This window comes from Stigmatopora argus, chromosome 4, assembly GCF_051989625.1.
Source record: "Stigmatopora argus isolate UIUO_Sarg chromosome 4, RoL_Sarg_1.0, whole genome shotgun sequence".
Lineage (NCBI taxonomy): Eukaryota > Metazoa > Chordata > Actinopteri > Syngnathiformes > Syngnathidae > Stigmatopora > Stigmatopora argus.
The window spans coordinates 17,554,116-17,570,601 of NC_135390.1; the positions used below are offsets into that span (position 1 = coordinate 17,554,116).

The 16,486-nt window shown below is 42.2% G+C and overlaps 1 protein-coding gene across 1 annotated transcript; it reads right to left on the bottom strand.

The window, feature by feature from the left end:
* Positions 1–1,320: 1,320 nt before the first annotated feature.
* Positions 1,321–15,654, bottom strand: col28a1b (collagen, type XXVIII, alpha 1b). Its single transcript, XM_077598133.1, has 35 exons — positions 15,537–15,654; positions 15,099–15,229; positions 13,286–13,851; positions 12,135–12,155; positions 11,989–12,048; positions 11,869–11,922; positions 11,750–11,794; positions 11,026–11,052; positions 10,866–10,910; positions 10,749–10,793; positions 9,494–9,547; positions 8,259–8,327; positions 8,083–8,151; positions 7,786–7,854; positions 6,776–6,844; positions 6,597–6,665; positions 6,464–6,532; positions 6,177–6,245; positions 5,997–6,068; positions 5,218–5,286; positions 5,073–5,144; positions 4,935–5,003; positions 4,787–4,855; positions 4,655–4,723; positions 4,516–4,584; positions 4,386–4,454; positions 4,253–4,321; positions 4,116–4,184; positions 3,958–4,038; positions 3,607–3,642; positions 3,050–3,086; positions 2,430–2,984; positions 2,163–2,341; positions 1,686–1,884; positions 1,321–1,579 (listed from the first exon to the last, which is right to left on the bottom strand). The coding sequence occupies exons 2-35, from the start codon at positions 15,226–15,228 to the stop codon at positions 1,410–1,412; spliced, it is 3,483 nt and encodes a 1,160-aa protein (XP_077454259.1). The 5' UTR covers position 15,229; positions 15,537–15,654; the 3' UTR covers positions 1,321–1,409.
* Between the last annotated feature and the right edge of the window lie 832 nt (positions 15,655–16,486).

Genomic DNA, 16,486 nt, shown 5'->3' on the forward strand with positions numbered 1-16,486 from the left:
GAACAAGCTTGCCACCCCGGACTCAGATGATTGGCTCACCTGCATTTTTCCTGACGAATCTCAGCGGCGGCGCTTTTTTGGCCATCCTCGTCAAAATAGCCCCAATCCAATTGGACTCTGAGCATTTTACCTTTTTTTTGGGGAAAAAAAATTCCATTATAATAAATCCCCCCATCAAATATAAACACCACACCTCTTACCTGATTTGTGCACGCGTCAACGTTGAAACAAATGACGTTTGCCAACAGGAGAAACAAAAGGGCAACTTTCAGCATCTTGCTTGAATCCCGCTTCATTTGCAACACTTTTGAAAGCGTCTTTTGATGCTTCGATAGCTCGTGACCGCGTCTCGTTTCTCTCTACGGTCCGAGTGTTTATCTCCATGCGTAATGAATTGCACAGACACACACACGCGCACACACAAAAGTCAATTGACTTGCCTCCCTTCATTAAATCAGTTATTCATTTTGACTTTCCCCAAGAGATGTTTATGAATACTGACAGCAGCTTGAGTCACTCATATTCAATTTAAACTCCACTATGGAGGACGGACTGTTCAAAAATGTAAATGTAATTAGTATTTTCTAAATATGTATATAGAGAAACTATGACAGCCACAGTATAGTGTCATATCAATATATTATATATACATGTCCTTTCATTAATCTATTGTGGGGTTAATGTGTGAATTTTATATATTCATTAATATTCAGTATGTGATATTGGATTTTAGTAAACACTTTGTATTTATTTTCCTATTTTTTTGTTTTTAGTAAGTATTGTTTCTTTATTTTTTATCTGAAAGGATTTTATTTTAAATTTAAAATTTAGAAAAAGAAAGCCGAATGGTCACTTTTTAAACTTGTTTTTCATGTAAAGGCATTTTTTAAAAATAGAATATTTACTGCTTTTTCTTTAAAATTAAAAAACTAATATATTTGTTAAAATTTATTTATCGTATTTTTTAAAAATGCTTAAAAGATTAAAAAAATGCTTAAAAGATAAAATAGGCAATATATAATGATTTTCTTTTCAGTAGGAAAAAGGTTGTAATTTAAAATCACTAAAAAACTAAACTATGACAAAACTTCCCACTTTTATAAAAAAAAATATTACATTTGAAATTCAGAAAAATAAGTGAATTATTGAATAAAAAGAAATAGCTAAGTACGTAGGTATTTATATTAAGATATTTTAGGCAGGTCATTTTTCATTTTTTTCTTTTTTAAATCAAAGTATGACAAGAATGATTCAAAAATAACATTTATTCATGCCATTAACAGTATTGTAAAAGTAAAATATATGACACGGAACTTGAAAAAATATAAAGTACAAAAAAGTTAGTGTTTAAAAATGTTCAAGTAAGTAACATTGCAGACATCATTTTTTTAATAATTGCCAAGTCTGCTTTAGAGGCGTACGCATGTTTGCTTGCACGTTTTCTCGCTTTCAAACTGGTTGCCGTTGCCATGACAGCCCCCAAACCAGAACTGAGCGCAGGCGTTGGCCTCCGAGTCGTAGTACCAGCGCTCCGTGTAGTCCCGGCACGGACCCGGATCCAGCGGTACCATGCACCTCTCTGTTTGGACCAAAAATAATGTTTTTACCAGGGATGTAGTTGTTGATGTCACTCATACATTTGTTTATAAGGCTTGTATTATTATTTTTTTAAGCATAACGAATACCCGGGCTGGCGCGCTGACTTGAAATGGGCGTTTCCGGGGTTGGCGCGGCGGGACCGACCAATCCCGAGCGAGCCTGGTGTCGCGTGGGCCTGCCGTCCGCTCTCAAGTGCATTCTGTCCAAATTCGGAGGTGGCCGCACCTCCGGGTTTGGTCGGGGACTGGTCACTTGTCTGTCAGGATGGGGCGCTGGGGGGACGGGCTGCCGACGGGAGACAAACCGTTCAAATAATGCTAAACTAGGCGTGTCAAACTCAAACACAAAAAGCCCACACAAAAGTCACAAAGTCAGCTATTTTGGTTCAAATGACCCACAAAAAAAGTCCCAGAACGCATTGCCTGCAAACAGACAGGAAGTCTTCCATTTGTTTTTGAAGTACCCATTTTGAAATCCATTGGTCTATTTCCAGAAGATGTCATCCACATTTGGCAAATTTACAGGACGGCGTTTATTAACCAAGAAGACAAAAGCGTCCTTACCGTGGACCGAACCCGATCAAAGTCCCCTGCCGAGGTGACCGTCTTGCCCCCGGTCCGGGGAGGCTGCCGGAAGTCGCTACCGAGGACCGAAGAAGATCCGCCGCTTGGGACGGCGACAGCGCTCCACAGAACGCCGGTGGGGTCTTCGCAGATGTGGCTCAGGAGTTTCTTCTCCAGGGCTTGAAATCGGCAAATAACGAAGAATGAAACCATCAAAATGGACTGAGAGCAGGCCCCGCCCCCAAACAAAAGCGCCTAGCCCAGAACCTGGCAGCGTTTTGAAGTCATCGATCAGGTATACGTGGTCTTCGTCCGGTTCCGAGGCCATGAAATCCAGCTCCTTTTTGACCTGGCCGAAAAGCGGGTCGCTGGAGTTGACCACCCCGATCACGAAGGTCTCAATGCCGGCGGCCCTGGACTCGGCCACGGCGCTCTCCAGGCTGACGGAGTCCCTCTGGTCGGCTTGGCCGTCCGTGATAACCACCGCCACCTTCCTGACCCCCGGCCGGGCCGCCCGTAAGAGCGCGTTGGCCCGGCGGACGGCGCTTCCCGTGAAGGTGCCCTCGCCCACGTAGGTCATGGAGCGCAGGGCCGCCTTGACCCGGTCCCGGGACGTGTCCTGACCCAGGCCCACCACCACCACGTCCACGTGGCTGTAGAGGACCACGCCCACCCGCGTGGTGTCCCGGCCCACCGAGGCGCGGTCCACCAGGGCGCTGACGAAATCTTTGACCACCTCAAAGTTGTCGGGGCCCACGCTTTCGGAGCTGTCGATGACGAAGACCAGCTCCAAGGGGTTCTGCCGGCACTCCACCCCGCAACCTTTGACGGGAGACTCCGAGGTGAACCCGGGCGAGAGCCACCCAGAAATGACCATGTGGACTTACTGCAGATGGATCGCACGATTTGGATGATTTCTTCCCTCTGCTCAATTTCAACAACAAAAAAATGAGTTGCCATGAATGAGTGTAGTTTCAGGACTAAACCAACAATTGGCTTGAAGGACCATTTGATGATTGAATTTTGGCCAATTCCAATGGTCAACCTCTTAGCTAATTTCTCATCTCATTTTCAGACTATGCCAGCCAATCACAAGGCACAAGGGGACAAACAACCATTCACCCTCATCCTCATACCTCGGGGCAATTTCAAGTGTCCAGTCAGCCTACCATGCATCTCTTTGGAACGTGGGAGGAAACTGGAGTACACAGAGAGAACCCACGCAGCCCCGGGGAGAACATGCAAACTCCACATGGGTGTACTTGACCAGGATTTGAACCCAAGTCCCCCATTGTGAGGCGGACATGCTAATCACTCACCCGCCGGACCGTTCCTCTTAGCTAATTTGACACTGCGAAATAACTGAATCGTAACCCTTTCTCCAAAGAAAGAACCTCCCAAGAACACCTTGTCAAATAAGTTATTGGGACAGAATCCCACTTACCGTAAGTCCAGCTTCTCCTTTTTGGCCGTCTCTGCCCTGCAATTTAAAATAGATTAGTCCAAAAATTTGACAGTTCCTTTCAGATCGGTGCCTTGTTGGGCCGACGCTGAGAAGAAAGTTCTACTATCAAGAATTGCACAGATTGGACTTGACCCGTATAGTCCTTTTCTTTTGATTTATTTGTGCAAAATACAACACCATTTTTACTTTATGTACAAGTAGACTGGGGGCCCCAAGGATTTCTTGCCCCCAGCACCACGAGAGCGTCCCTATGCCCCTGGGCAAATCCTTCCACGTTCCCCTTTGGAAAAACTCCAAAAGTGAAGAAAGAATATCTCCCGCTTCACGTACCGGCGGTCCAACGAGCCCCGGTTCCCCGGCCGTTCCTCCGTCTCCCTTTTTCCCTTTGTCGCCCGGAAAGCCCCGGTCGCCCTGCAGGGAAGGATGGTCGCATCCATCTGGTGAGGGTTGTCCCAGTAATCCACCAAGAGAAGGTAGGGCAGGAGTACCTTATCGCCCTGCAGTCCCATTCCAACGGGACCCCTGGGGCCAGGGATCCCCTGAAATCCAGTCTCCCCCTGTTGAGGAATAGCGGCATTTTCACTTTGCCAATGATTGGCTAGAATTTACAGTCAGCAACTTGTACCTTTTGTCCTTGGATGCCCTCTCCTGGAGGTCCCTGTGGACCTGGCGGTCCCATCATACCTGTGGAACCCTGCAGTTTCAAGGCAAAAATTTAGATTTCGGAGGTGCAGAACTTAATGATTGGCCCGGTCTACCTTTGGACCGTGTAGTCCAATTCCCGGTGGTCCCGCTGGTCCAGAGGGTCCAAGCAGTCCCCGGTCTCCCTGGATTCAAATCAAACTTGACTTCAAGCCATGATCATTCCTGACCCTACTTCATGTTCACCTTTGCCCCCGGTAGGCCTACGCCATCTGCTCCAGTTTCTCCCGTCAAGCCAGGTCGCCCCGGAGGACCCTGAGACCAAGGTTTAGGCCAGGTGAAAACGTACAAAGCTTTGGTACCGATGCTGGACTTTGATCCTTACCGGTGGACCTGGAAAACCTTGGCCTTTATCTCCAGGTAGTCCCGAAGGTCCACCCGGCCCTCTGTCGCCCTTCGAAACAAACCACATCATCAGGACCGAGACTCCCAATCAAAGATGGCTACAGAATCTCACCTTGGGTCCAGCTGGACCCCTCCCGGGTTCTCCCACGGCTCCAGGGAGACCTTGTGGACCTGGATCTCCCTGAACAGACAAAGCAATTAAAATGAATACTTGTAAGTCAAGGTTCCCCGCCCACTTTTTGTGTCTCCCGTGGTCTTACCTTAGGTCCCAGCAGTCCTAACCCCGGTTTTCCAGGTGCACCGGGTGGGCCAACAAATCCAGGATCCCCCTGGTTAAAACAAAGACAAGAAATGAGTCCAAAGTACCCGTGGTCACTTCTTCAGAAGTTAGTCCTTACTTTTGAACCTGCTGGCCCCACGGGACCAAGGACCCCGGACTGGCCCCTGGAACCTCGGTCCCCTCTGGCTCCCTGAAAAAAGGAAGTGCAAAGTTTTCACGGTGAAAAGTTCAATTAAAGAAGACAATTTAATCAAGAGATTCACCTTCTCTCCTGGGACACCTTTACCAGGACTCCCATCCGGTCCCCTCGCCCCCGGATACCCGATCTCCCCCTAACGAAGGATTCATTAGAACTAAATTGATTGACAGCTTCATTGTTATTGGACAAGTACGACGGAATGTCTTCCAGTAGGGTCACCCCTATTTAATTTTTTTTTCTAAATTGGATTTTCATATTTTTATGAACGTTAATATATGTATGTATATATATAATATTTATTTATGAACTTTAAATATATATATATATTTAAAGGTCATAAAAATGTGAAAATCCAATTATATATATTTTATCCAATTTTATATATATATATATATATATATATAAATATATATATAGTTTTTTAAATTTTATTTATTTTGTTTTTTTATTTCAGTGCTGAGTTTTAGTAGCAAGTGAAGGAGAGGGGAGTGGCTTTCGCTTGCGAGTTTCAGCGTGGATTTTCACATTTTTATTAATTTACAAAAAAAAAATCTCCCCCCAAAAAATCTGCAATGTCGTGAAACCGCGAAAGTTGAAGCAGCGATATTCGAGGGATTACTGTACTCTGTTTTCCGCCATTTTCCTAGTAGCAATCGGAAGACGGGGGTGGCTTTCGTTTGCGAGTTTCAATGTGGATTTTCACATTTTTATGAATTTACAAAAAATATTTATTAAAAAAAATCCCACAGAAAGAAATCTGGGATGTTGTGAAGCCGCGATATTCGAGGGATTACTATATAAGGTATGGTCAGTGGATCCGTCCTGACAGATGAATGGTCGCACCTTTTCTCCTGGGGTCCCGTCCTCTCCTGGCTGACCCGGTATTCCTTGTGCACCATGGGCCCCTATGTCCCCCTTGAGCAACAAAGTCCAGTCAGTGGTCAGTTTTTTCTCAAAAATCTCAAAACCATTTTAACATTCTAGATGAGATTTTTAGTACGTAGTTTGTTTCTAAATACGTACTTTAGGGCCCGGTACTCCGAGACCCCTCTCTCCGGGCGATCCTGGTACTCCTGGGAATCCTTGAATTCCCTGAATTTCACGGCAGAACCTGGTTAATTAGTTCCCCGCCCAGTCTTTAGTCATCATACCCAATCGATGAAGTTTATTCCCAAAACAGGCTGATGGCTTGACAGGCCCATTTTAAATCATTGGCAGGTGGAACAATTCCACCGTAATCAAAATGCTAAACAGCCAATTTGTCCATCAGGATTAGCCGCGTCGCTAACCGACGGCTTCTGTTGTCCTACCTTCAGACCTTGTATTCCCAGACCTGGACCTCCTCTGGGGCCTACGGGTCCAGGTGCGCCTTGATCGCCCTGAAAAAAATAATGGAGAAACTGTCCGTTGCAGTTTAATTAGCCCGTTACGTCACATTTGTACCTTTTCTCCCTGGATTCCGACCCCGGGGACACCAAGCGGACCTGGTGGGCCGAGTGGACCCAGATTTCCCTAGGACCAAAAACGAGGATTTTTCAAACTCTTTTACCCGCCCCCCGTTATTTAGCTATTAAAGCCGATTAGTTTTAAATTTCATTAATAAAGCTGATAATTTTATTTACCTTGTCGCCTTTGTATCCGATGCCAGGTAGGCCTCGATTCCCCCGGGGTCCTTCGAATCCTCGATCCCCCTGTTGCATGAAAATTTGAGATGGGGGGGGGGATGGCAGGGATTACTAATTAGATCAGGTTTGTGGTTGTCAAACTGTGGTATGTGGGCTCCTTCTAGTGCACAGGTGTCAAAGTGGTGGCCCGATCTGGTCTGCGAAAGGAATTTTTTTTCTAAAAAATATAGAATTATATATAAAATTTCTGATCTGGCGCTCCAGAAATTAGAGAACAATTAGATTTTTTTACCCCCAATTTTTCAACAGAAAAATTTGAAGAAGAAAGAATAATCATAAATGGAAACTAAATAATGTTTGTAGTAAAAAAAATGAAGTATAAGAATTCCTCAAATAATCATTGGATGAAAAAACTATATTGTGTTCTTATAAATAAAACAGAATAATGACATTTTTACTCCCCCCCCCCCCCCCCCCCCCCCCCCAAAAAAAAAGCAACTAATAAAGTGCGGTATTTTTAAAACAGTTTTCTTTTTTTAAATAACTCAAACCTCTACTACTACAGTCTTCCCTTGATTACCGCAACTTCACTTATCGCAAATTCACTTTTCGTTTTTTTTCCTTTTATTATTATTTTTTTAATTATTTTATAAGTTCATAAAAATGTGACAATCCACACTGAAATTTGCAAGCGGAAGCCACTCCCCTCTCTTCCGCTTACTACTAAGGAAAAAAAAAGGTAGTTCTAATAGGGGTGACCCTACTTTGCGATTTTTCGATTGTTATTATTATGTTTATTATTATTTATATATTTTTATTATTTATGATTATGTTATTATTGCCATGTCTGTCTACATTAACCGCAATATTCGAGGGATTACTGTACACCTGTATTCGAACTTAACTGCCATTGACAGCACTTTACGTCCAATCCATTTAGACATTTGGACCTAATAGTGTTACTTAAAAATCCCAGTCTATGTATTTTTTGTCCATCTAAGTCTTACTTTGGGACCTGGCAAGCCTTCTCCGGGTAATCCCGGGTTTCCTCGAATTCCGGGCGGTCCAATCGGACCCTAAAGGCAACAAACAAAAAAATTACAAGTTTATTAATCGATAAGAATCTGTGGTATTAACTAACGTCTGTTTGTACAGGCCACACAGTAGCAGTGTCTTTTTTATTTCTTTTAGTGCTTGCAGTATTTCCTTTTCTGCGCTCTTATTTTGAAATAGTCAATGTTTGCCCTTAACATTTCTTGAACGCCACCATACTTACTGAAGTTCAACTTTGTCTTGATACTCACTGGTAGTCCAGGTTCCCCGATACCAACCGGACCAGTCGGTCCTGGTCTTCCGGGGTTGCCTTTTTCCCCCTAAAATACCAATATTTTTACAACATTATTATGTATTCATAGTTCAAAGATTTAGATTTGAATAAATGTCCTATAATAGGCTAAAGAACAGATGAAATTGGAGTCACCTTAGCCCCTGGGAAACCAATGGCAAAGTCTCCCGGCGGTCCAGGATTTCCACTTGGTCCTCTGTCACCCTGTTGGCAAACGCAAATTTTAATTTAAAGATGACAAATTCATTTAAACCTCTTAAATGGAAAAAATGTCCACTTGGTGTTTTCCTGCCTGGCTTTTTGAGACTTTTGTCCACTTAAAGTCAAATGATCCTCTGTACAGGATTTTCATGCTAACCAAAATTCATGTTTTTTTTGCCAAACTGGCTTTGGTGGTTGAATTTTCAAAAGAGACTTGAAGTCACTTTTAAGCCTATTGTTCACTTTGAGCCAAATTGTCCGACATTCTGTGCATTTTTTGCCATTGCTTCATGAGACTTTTTTGTTACTCAACTTATGATGGACATGCCTACCAAATTTCACGTGGCTTTGCCAAACTGCCACCTTGGGCTGAACTTTCCAAGACACTTGGAGCCACTTCTGAGCCAAATATCCAATTAAAGCCAAATTAACAGACCACCTGTACATTTCTAGTCATTGGCCCTTGAGACTTTTTTTCATATCTACCCATGATGTACATGGCCACCAAATTTCATGTTCCTCCACCAAACTGGCTTCTTGGGCTGAACTTTCCAAGACACTAGGAGCCACTTCTGAGCTAAATATCCAATTAAAGCCAAATTAGCATATCTCCTTTACATTTCTAGTCATTGGTCTTTGAGGCTTTTTTTCATATCTACCCATGATGTACATGGCCACCAAATCTCATGTTGCTCCACCAAACTGGCTTCGAGGGCTGAAACCAAGACACTTGGAGCCACTTTTAAGCCAAATATCCAAACAAATCCAATATAGCAGACTTGCTGCATATTTCCCATCATTGCTTCTTGAGACTTTTTTGAAAATCTCCCCCGTGATGTACACCAAATTTCATGTTGCTCCACCAAACTGGCTTTGTAGACTGAATTTTCAAAGACACTGAGTCACTTATAAGCCAAATATCCAATCAAATCCAATATAGCAACCTTGCTGTACATTTCCCATCATTGCTTCTTAAGACTTTTTTGCATAGCTAACCATGATCTACATGCCCACCAAATTTCATGTGGCCCCACCAAACTGGCTTCAAGGGCTGAACTTTCAAAGACACTTGGAGTCACTTTCAAAGACACTTTGGGTCACTTTTAAGTCAGTCTTGGCTGTCTTTACAGTTAAAACAGTCACATGAAGAATAAAAAAAATCCATGTACTTTTTGTCCATGGGGTCCCTCGGGGCCAACGTCTCCAGGGGGTCCCACCTCACCCTGCAAAACCCACGAAATGACTTAATCCAAGATGGAGCAACAACATGAATTCTAAGAGGTGTTAGAAAGGAAACAGAAGAAGCTTTTCAGGTCGCGCGGCCTCTCACGACATAAAGGTGTTTGTTTGGGACGAGCGCTGGCGGCGTCCAGGTCGCCGGCGCTAATCCCGCCGCACAAAGTCCAAGAAAAATATCCCGGCAGGCCGGATTCCCCCGCTTTTGGGACGAGGATTAGCCGGAAGCCAATATTCACATTCCATGTGTGCAGAGGTGAACAAACCCAAATTCTGCTTCCACTCGTGTCGTGAGGCTCGCTTTGAAGTGCACGTTTTGTAGCAAAAAAAAAGATGGGAAGAATATGTCACCGTTTTTGTTCATATGGCCGCAACAGTACGGCAGAGGCGGAGCTATAACGGCGCCGAGTTGAAAGGAGGCCAAAAGTCAATTCGATTGGTCCGAACAAAGGGGATTAAGGTTGTTTTTTCTTTTCACCCAAAAAAAGTGGAAAAGATAAAGATGACAAAACCGTGTTGTCAAAAAGAGGGACAGAGTTCAAATAAATATGAATTAAAAATCATATCTTCATATCATCCTATTCACATAACATTATCTATGTAGACAATTTTAACTCCCAAATGTTCAAAAAAAGAAAAGAAAATTAGGTTAGAAAATGAATCTTTTTTTTGTCAAACATAATTTTCTTGAGAATATTTTAACCAATTGTGTCAACTATTAAGATCAACCCAACCGTATGTACATCTGTGTATGTATATTTATGTTATATATATATATATATATATATATATATATATATATATATATATATATTTATATATATATTAATTTAAATATATATTTATATATATATATATATATATATATATATATTTCTTCTCAGGAACAGGTATTAATTTATTTATGTATTTATTTGTTTATTTATGTATTAACTTATTTATGAGCTATTTATGTCTAAAATGTCTTTTCCTGTGTCAGTATTCTCACCCTCTTGCTAGTGCGACAGTGAATTTCTCAAATACGGGATGAATAAAGTACTCTAATCTAATCTAAAATCAGATAAAATAAAATAAGGCAAGATAAGAAAAACTAATCTGACCTAACTATATTCTGCTATTTTTCTCTCTTTAATATTCTACTTTTGTTTTTTTGAATTAATTGACTTACATTTCCCTCCAAAATATTACCTGTTTTCCCTTTGGTCCTTGTGGTCCCAGAAGTCCCTTTAAACCCTGAAAAATGCCATCACGGATTAATTAAAATGAGCAACAATTGCGAGCTAATATTTTTATTTGGGCAAATACCTGGTCACCTTTTAGACCCGGTGGTCCGCAGTCTCCCCTGTCGCCCTGAGAAATTATATATGAATAGTATAATTAATATTGATGAGTTAATAGTGATATACTTGCATTGGGCGTCTATCACCGTCAATGGCAGCCAAGTAAGGACTAAAATGGCACCCACCTTGCTTCCATGGAAACCTGAACGTCCCTGCAAGACAATTAGCAATTAACTCATTTCTCCATAATTAACTCGTGATAAATCATTGTATTTGTTTTTCATAAACAATTCACGATTAATCTAATCTTTCTTCATAGGAAATTTAAGAATAAACACTTTTTTTCCATAATTAGCTCATAGCAAATAGCTTAATTGCGATTAATCGCAAATGGTCTCATTTTTCACGTTAATTCAATGGATGAGTGTCTTTTTTTTAATAGTTGACTTGCGATTAATCGCAATCAACCAATCTCTTTTTTCTCATGTTAATTCATCAGATGTCATTTTTTTAATAGTTCACTTACGATTCATCGCAAATGGTCTCATTTTTTACATGTTATTAATCAGATTCGTCTTTTTTTTAATCGTTCAATTGCGATTAATCGCAAATGATCTCATTTTTCACGTTAATTCAACAGTTGAGCATCATTTTTTAATAGTCATCCTGCGATTAATCGCAAATTTGTCCAAATTTCTTACTGTTAACTAGCGATTAACTCCAAATTTGCCCCTTATTGTGGTAGATAGTTTAATTTTTTTATTGAAAAAACCCATAGACATAACAATAGACATCCCTTTCCGATCGCTTCCAGCCTAAACAGATTGGACGTCTATTGCCGTCAATGGCCTCCACGGTCGAACCCTTCCCTTTGAAGAAAAAAAACAAAGTGGCTAAAACCAGATTTACCTGTTGGCCGTGATTTCCCGGTGGACCGTCCACCCCATGCTCCCCCTTGAATGGCAAAAAAACAACTCAAAAAAACACCCACATAGTTTTTGGCACGGACGAAATATGCGATGTCCTACCCTGGCGCCTTTGGAACCGGGCGGTCCCCTGTGACCCGGATCTCCTTTTCGACCCTGAAAAGTTTTCCCGTTGAAAATCCCGCGGTCAGGTTCCGTCGCTAACTCGGCTAGCTAGCTCACCTGAGCTCCCGACGGGCCCGGCGCTCCGCTTTCGCACCCGCACGCCTCCGTTTCGGGGCACTGATTCCAAAGTCACAAAAAAGATAGGTTAGATGGATTGTTCAGGTGTTTAAAGTTGGGGAAAAAATCATTAAATTAAAATGTACCTCTTGCAAGACGACTTCGCCCTGAAAACAAAAATGTCAGTATTTGTCAAAATCATAACAATCGTATTTTCTGGACTATAATTTGCTCTGGAGTATATATATATTTTTTCCCCGAGTATAAACACTATACAATATCAAATCCTTTAAAGCAACTGGTGTCAAAGTGGAGGCTTGGGGGCCGAATTCGGCCCAACACATTCTTTTGTGTGGCCGGCAAAAGAAGATTAGATTTTAAAGTGTCTATTATATTTATAAATAAATAAAATTTAATTAATGAAATTCTGAAATATTCCATGATATATCACAGTCAAATATTTACAGTTGCCATGCTTTCAAAATAAAACAAAACATTGAGTGTACTATACCAATTTTAAATGAAAAATCAAAGTAATATTTATTATTTTTCCTTGCTTCAATTTTTTTCCGAATTCAAAATTCATTAATGTTATCATATTAACCCCTTATTATAATTAATGTGACCTCATATTCCTCCTTTTTAATCACAAAAATGGAAATGAATAAATAAAAATAAAATACGTAAGAGGATTTGAGCAATGTTTAGGTCAAAATGATTCATTCATTCATTTATCATTTGATAAGTGATTCGTTGGCGATTCATGGCGGTAGCTGCGTTTAGCCAACTTATTAATTTCTACCGTAACGACAATTTTCCGGTGACAAAAATGAATTTAACACTCCTGCGTAAGGTCTCATCTTGAATTTTACTTGTGAACGACTTTCAAACTGTTTTCATTCATTAATTTTCTGAACTGCTTTATCCTCAATAGGGTCGCGGGTGGTGCTGGAGCCAATCCCAGCTGACTCCGGGCCAGAGGCGGGGACACCCCGCTGACCAGCCAATCGCAGGGCACAGTGAGACAAACAACCAATCACGCTCACGGCCGGGGACAATGTAGCATCCAATTAGCCTAGCATGCATGTCTTTGGAACGCGGGAGGAAACTGGACTACCTGGAGAAAACCCACACAGCCCGGGGAGAACATGCAAACTCCACAGAGCGAGGACCCACTTGGATTCCAACCCAGGACCCCAGAACTGCGAGGCCGACGCGCTAACCACTCTTCCACGGGGCCGCTCGATTCAAAGAAACGGAAAATATGGCATCCATATTTTGCGGGATATTTGCTCACCATCTCCCTCAGCAGTTTTTGCTCCAGCTGGGGGTCTTGGAGGCTCTGCACAAATTGGCGCGCGGGGGTGCTGGCCACGGCCCTCAGCTTGGCGCTGTTCTCCCCCCGCCTGGCCGTGTCGGACAGCCCCACGGCGAAGACCTTGACACCGAGTTCCTTTGCCCGGACGGCGGCCGCCGCCACGTCGGGATTCCGCGGGTGGTCGGCGCCGTCGGTCATCAGCACGGCCACGCGCACGGCGTCCCGCGGGCTCTCGGCGGCCAGCAGCCGGGTGGCGTTGCCGACGGCGTAGGTGGTGTAGGTCCCGTGACCGATGTAGCTCATGAGGCTGACGCCGCCCTGGAAGGCGTCCAGGTCGCTCCACTCGGAGAAACGGCGTTCCACCGACACGGAGCTGCTGTACTGCAGGGCCGCCATGCGCACCACGGGCGTCCGTCCGGCGACCTGCAGCGCCGACAGCCGCGTGCTGAAGCCCAGCACGAAGGCTTTCTGCTTCTCGAACAGGAAGATCTTGGCACTCTCCGAGCTGTCCAGGATGAAGACCACGTCTAGCGAGCACTCGCCACCTGCCCAACAAACACCAACCATGACGCTCCTGACTAACAAAACCAACTGAATGAGTGGTCCTTTCAATGAACTGAACCCAATCTGACATAGGAAGGGGACTTCCTGAATTGATGACCGGCCAATCGCAGGGCACAAAGAGACAAACAATCAATCATGCTCACAATCAAACCTAGGGACAATCAATATAGAATGCAATTAGCCTAGCATGGATGCCTTGGAGATGTGGGAGGAAACAAAAAATACCTGGAGAAGATGCAAACTGGTGATTGAACCCTTGACCTCCAGACTGCGAGGCAAGCATGCCATCCGCTTACCCACCAAGAGACCTACTCAAACCTACCTAACCAACTACAGCAAGTATCTAAACTGACTCCCTGACCGACCATTATTCTGTCAAATGTCACCGGCTGTTTAGTTTCTAGGTTAATTTTTTCTAGTTTCTAAGTTAATTGACTCAACCATTATTTACAGTAATCCCTCAAATATCACGGTTAATGTAGACCAGACATGGTTGCGATAATCGAAAAGTCACGTAGTAGGATCACCCCAATTATAACAATTTTTTTCAGTGCGTGGATTTTAACATTTTTATCAACTTTACAAATATATACATATTTTTTAAATAATTAATAGCAGGAAAAAAGGTGAATTGCTGATACGTGAAGTCGCGAGAATCGAGGGAAGACTGTCGATAATCAAAAAGTCGCGTAGTAGGGTCACCCCTATTATAACTACTTTTTTTTCAATGCATGGATTTTCACATTTTTTGAGCTTTAAAAAAAATACATATCTTTAATAATTAATAGCAGAAAAATTGTGAAGAAGTGAATTCGTGATAAGTGAAGTCGCGACAATTGAGGGAAGACTGTTGATAATCGAAAAGTCGTGTAGTCAGGTCACCCCGATTATAACTACTTTTTTTCAGTGCGTGGATTGTCACATTTTTATGAACTTTAAAAATATATATACTTTTAAAATAATTAATAGCAGAAAAAATGCGATAAGTGAAGTCGCTATAATCGAGGGATTACTGCAGTCAGTTGAACAAACTAACCTAACTCAGTCACTCATCCACGCCACTGAGCAACTCAGCATTAAAAACACTACAAACTGCTTTTTTCCAAGCCCCCACGCAAGGAACCCAGTCCCAAGCCCACCAACCAATGAACCACCCCTGATCATGTAAAGCTAAAAACCTAAATAGTAATAGATTTTGCTCGCAATTTGGAGGCCAGCTCATCCTCACCATTTTGTCCATGTTCATACATCTTGTAGTTGTTCCTCCGTCCGTTCCGCCTCTGGCCGTCCGTCCCACGCAGCGAAGCCCCCAATAGGAGGAGGATCCACGCCAGTCCCTTCAACTTGCACCCCTCCATCCTCCTCACATAGACGGGATACAATTCAAGCTCATTCACATTTATAAAAAAAATAATACATAAAAAAATCCCCCAAATATCTATACATTTAAATAGGCGTACCCAAAATCCTACCCAAAAAGTAAACTTGATGCACAGTACCACAATACATATAACCCTAACACATTCTCATTGATTAATCATTATCACATTAAAGAAACCACAGCCCAAAAAGTCAATCCATTTGATTGCATGTGACAGCAAATACATTTTTTAACACGCCAATTGGAAACCAGAAAAAAAAGTTTAAGAAAAATGTTAAAATATACCCAAAATGTCATTGGACCGAGGTCACACGTTGCAGTCCGGTCACCTGGGGTGCTTTTGGGGGTATCCCACCTTGGAAATCCCAGTTCAGACTGACTGTGGGAGAAGCCGATACGTGCTTCAGAGTGTGTCTGTGTGTGTGTATGCATGTGTGTTTGTGTGTGTGGTGTGCCAGCGAGGGCGGGGAAATCACTGATTTACAGTTTAGTTCCATCATACAAAAAAATTGGTCCCCAATTCTCCAAGTAACATTATTTTCCACGCACTAGTGTTTGTTTTTTTTCTCTTCTTGTGTTTTCAGCTGTTGGACATTGTATGTTCTTCTGTACAACAACCCAAAAATTCAAACTAGAAGCCAGCAACAGTTGCATTCTCGCCCACTAATGCAGAAAACAGATTTTGTTGTTTGATTTGTGTTGTGTGCAGGTTTTGAACCCGTTTTAAGGAGTTGTTTATAGTGCTGAAATCTAGTTTAAATAATCAGACTGTTTGTTTAATTTGACATCTTGCCTTGCGATTGGCTAGCCACCAATTCAATTCGGTGAATGAGTTAATTATACATACTGTACTTAAAGTACAACTTTTTATTAGCGTTTATTTATTTTTAATCAAGTCCACCCCCATATTCTTACAATGATTTAAAAGCGTAAACGACAGCAGCCTCTGGTGGCTAAACGTCGAACTTTTTTTTGCTGATTGAAAATATCCATATTTCCTGATTTATGGTGTTCAGGTTTTTTTTATTGTTTAAATTGTAGTTTTTGTTGTTTTGGTATTCAAATGAAAAAATGTATAGTTGTGCAGAACACATTTCAACCACCCAAATGAATGATTGATGCACACAACAAATTTAAATTTTGTTTTTAATGTTTTACAAATTACTAGTGGTTTATCATAATTAAATTCCCCAAAAATGTTATCGTCCAAGGCATATAAATGAAATCATAGATGC

Coding starts and splice junctions, on each gene's coding strand:
- col28a1b (XM_077598133.1), bottom strand. CDS start 15,228: ATGGAGGGGTGCAAGTTGAAGGGACTGGCGTGGATCCTCCTCCTATTG. Junction 6,845..7,785: donor AAGGCTTGCCAGGTCCCAAA/GTAAGACTTAGA, acceptor TTCATGCAACAG/GGGGATCGAGGATTCGAAGG. Junction 5,004..5,072: donor TGGGGCCAGCAGGTTCAAAA/GTAAGGACTAAC, acceptor TGTTTTAACCAG/GGGGATCCTGGATTTGTTGG.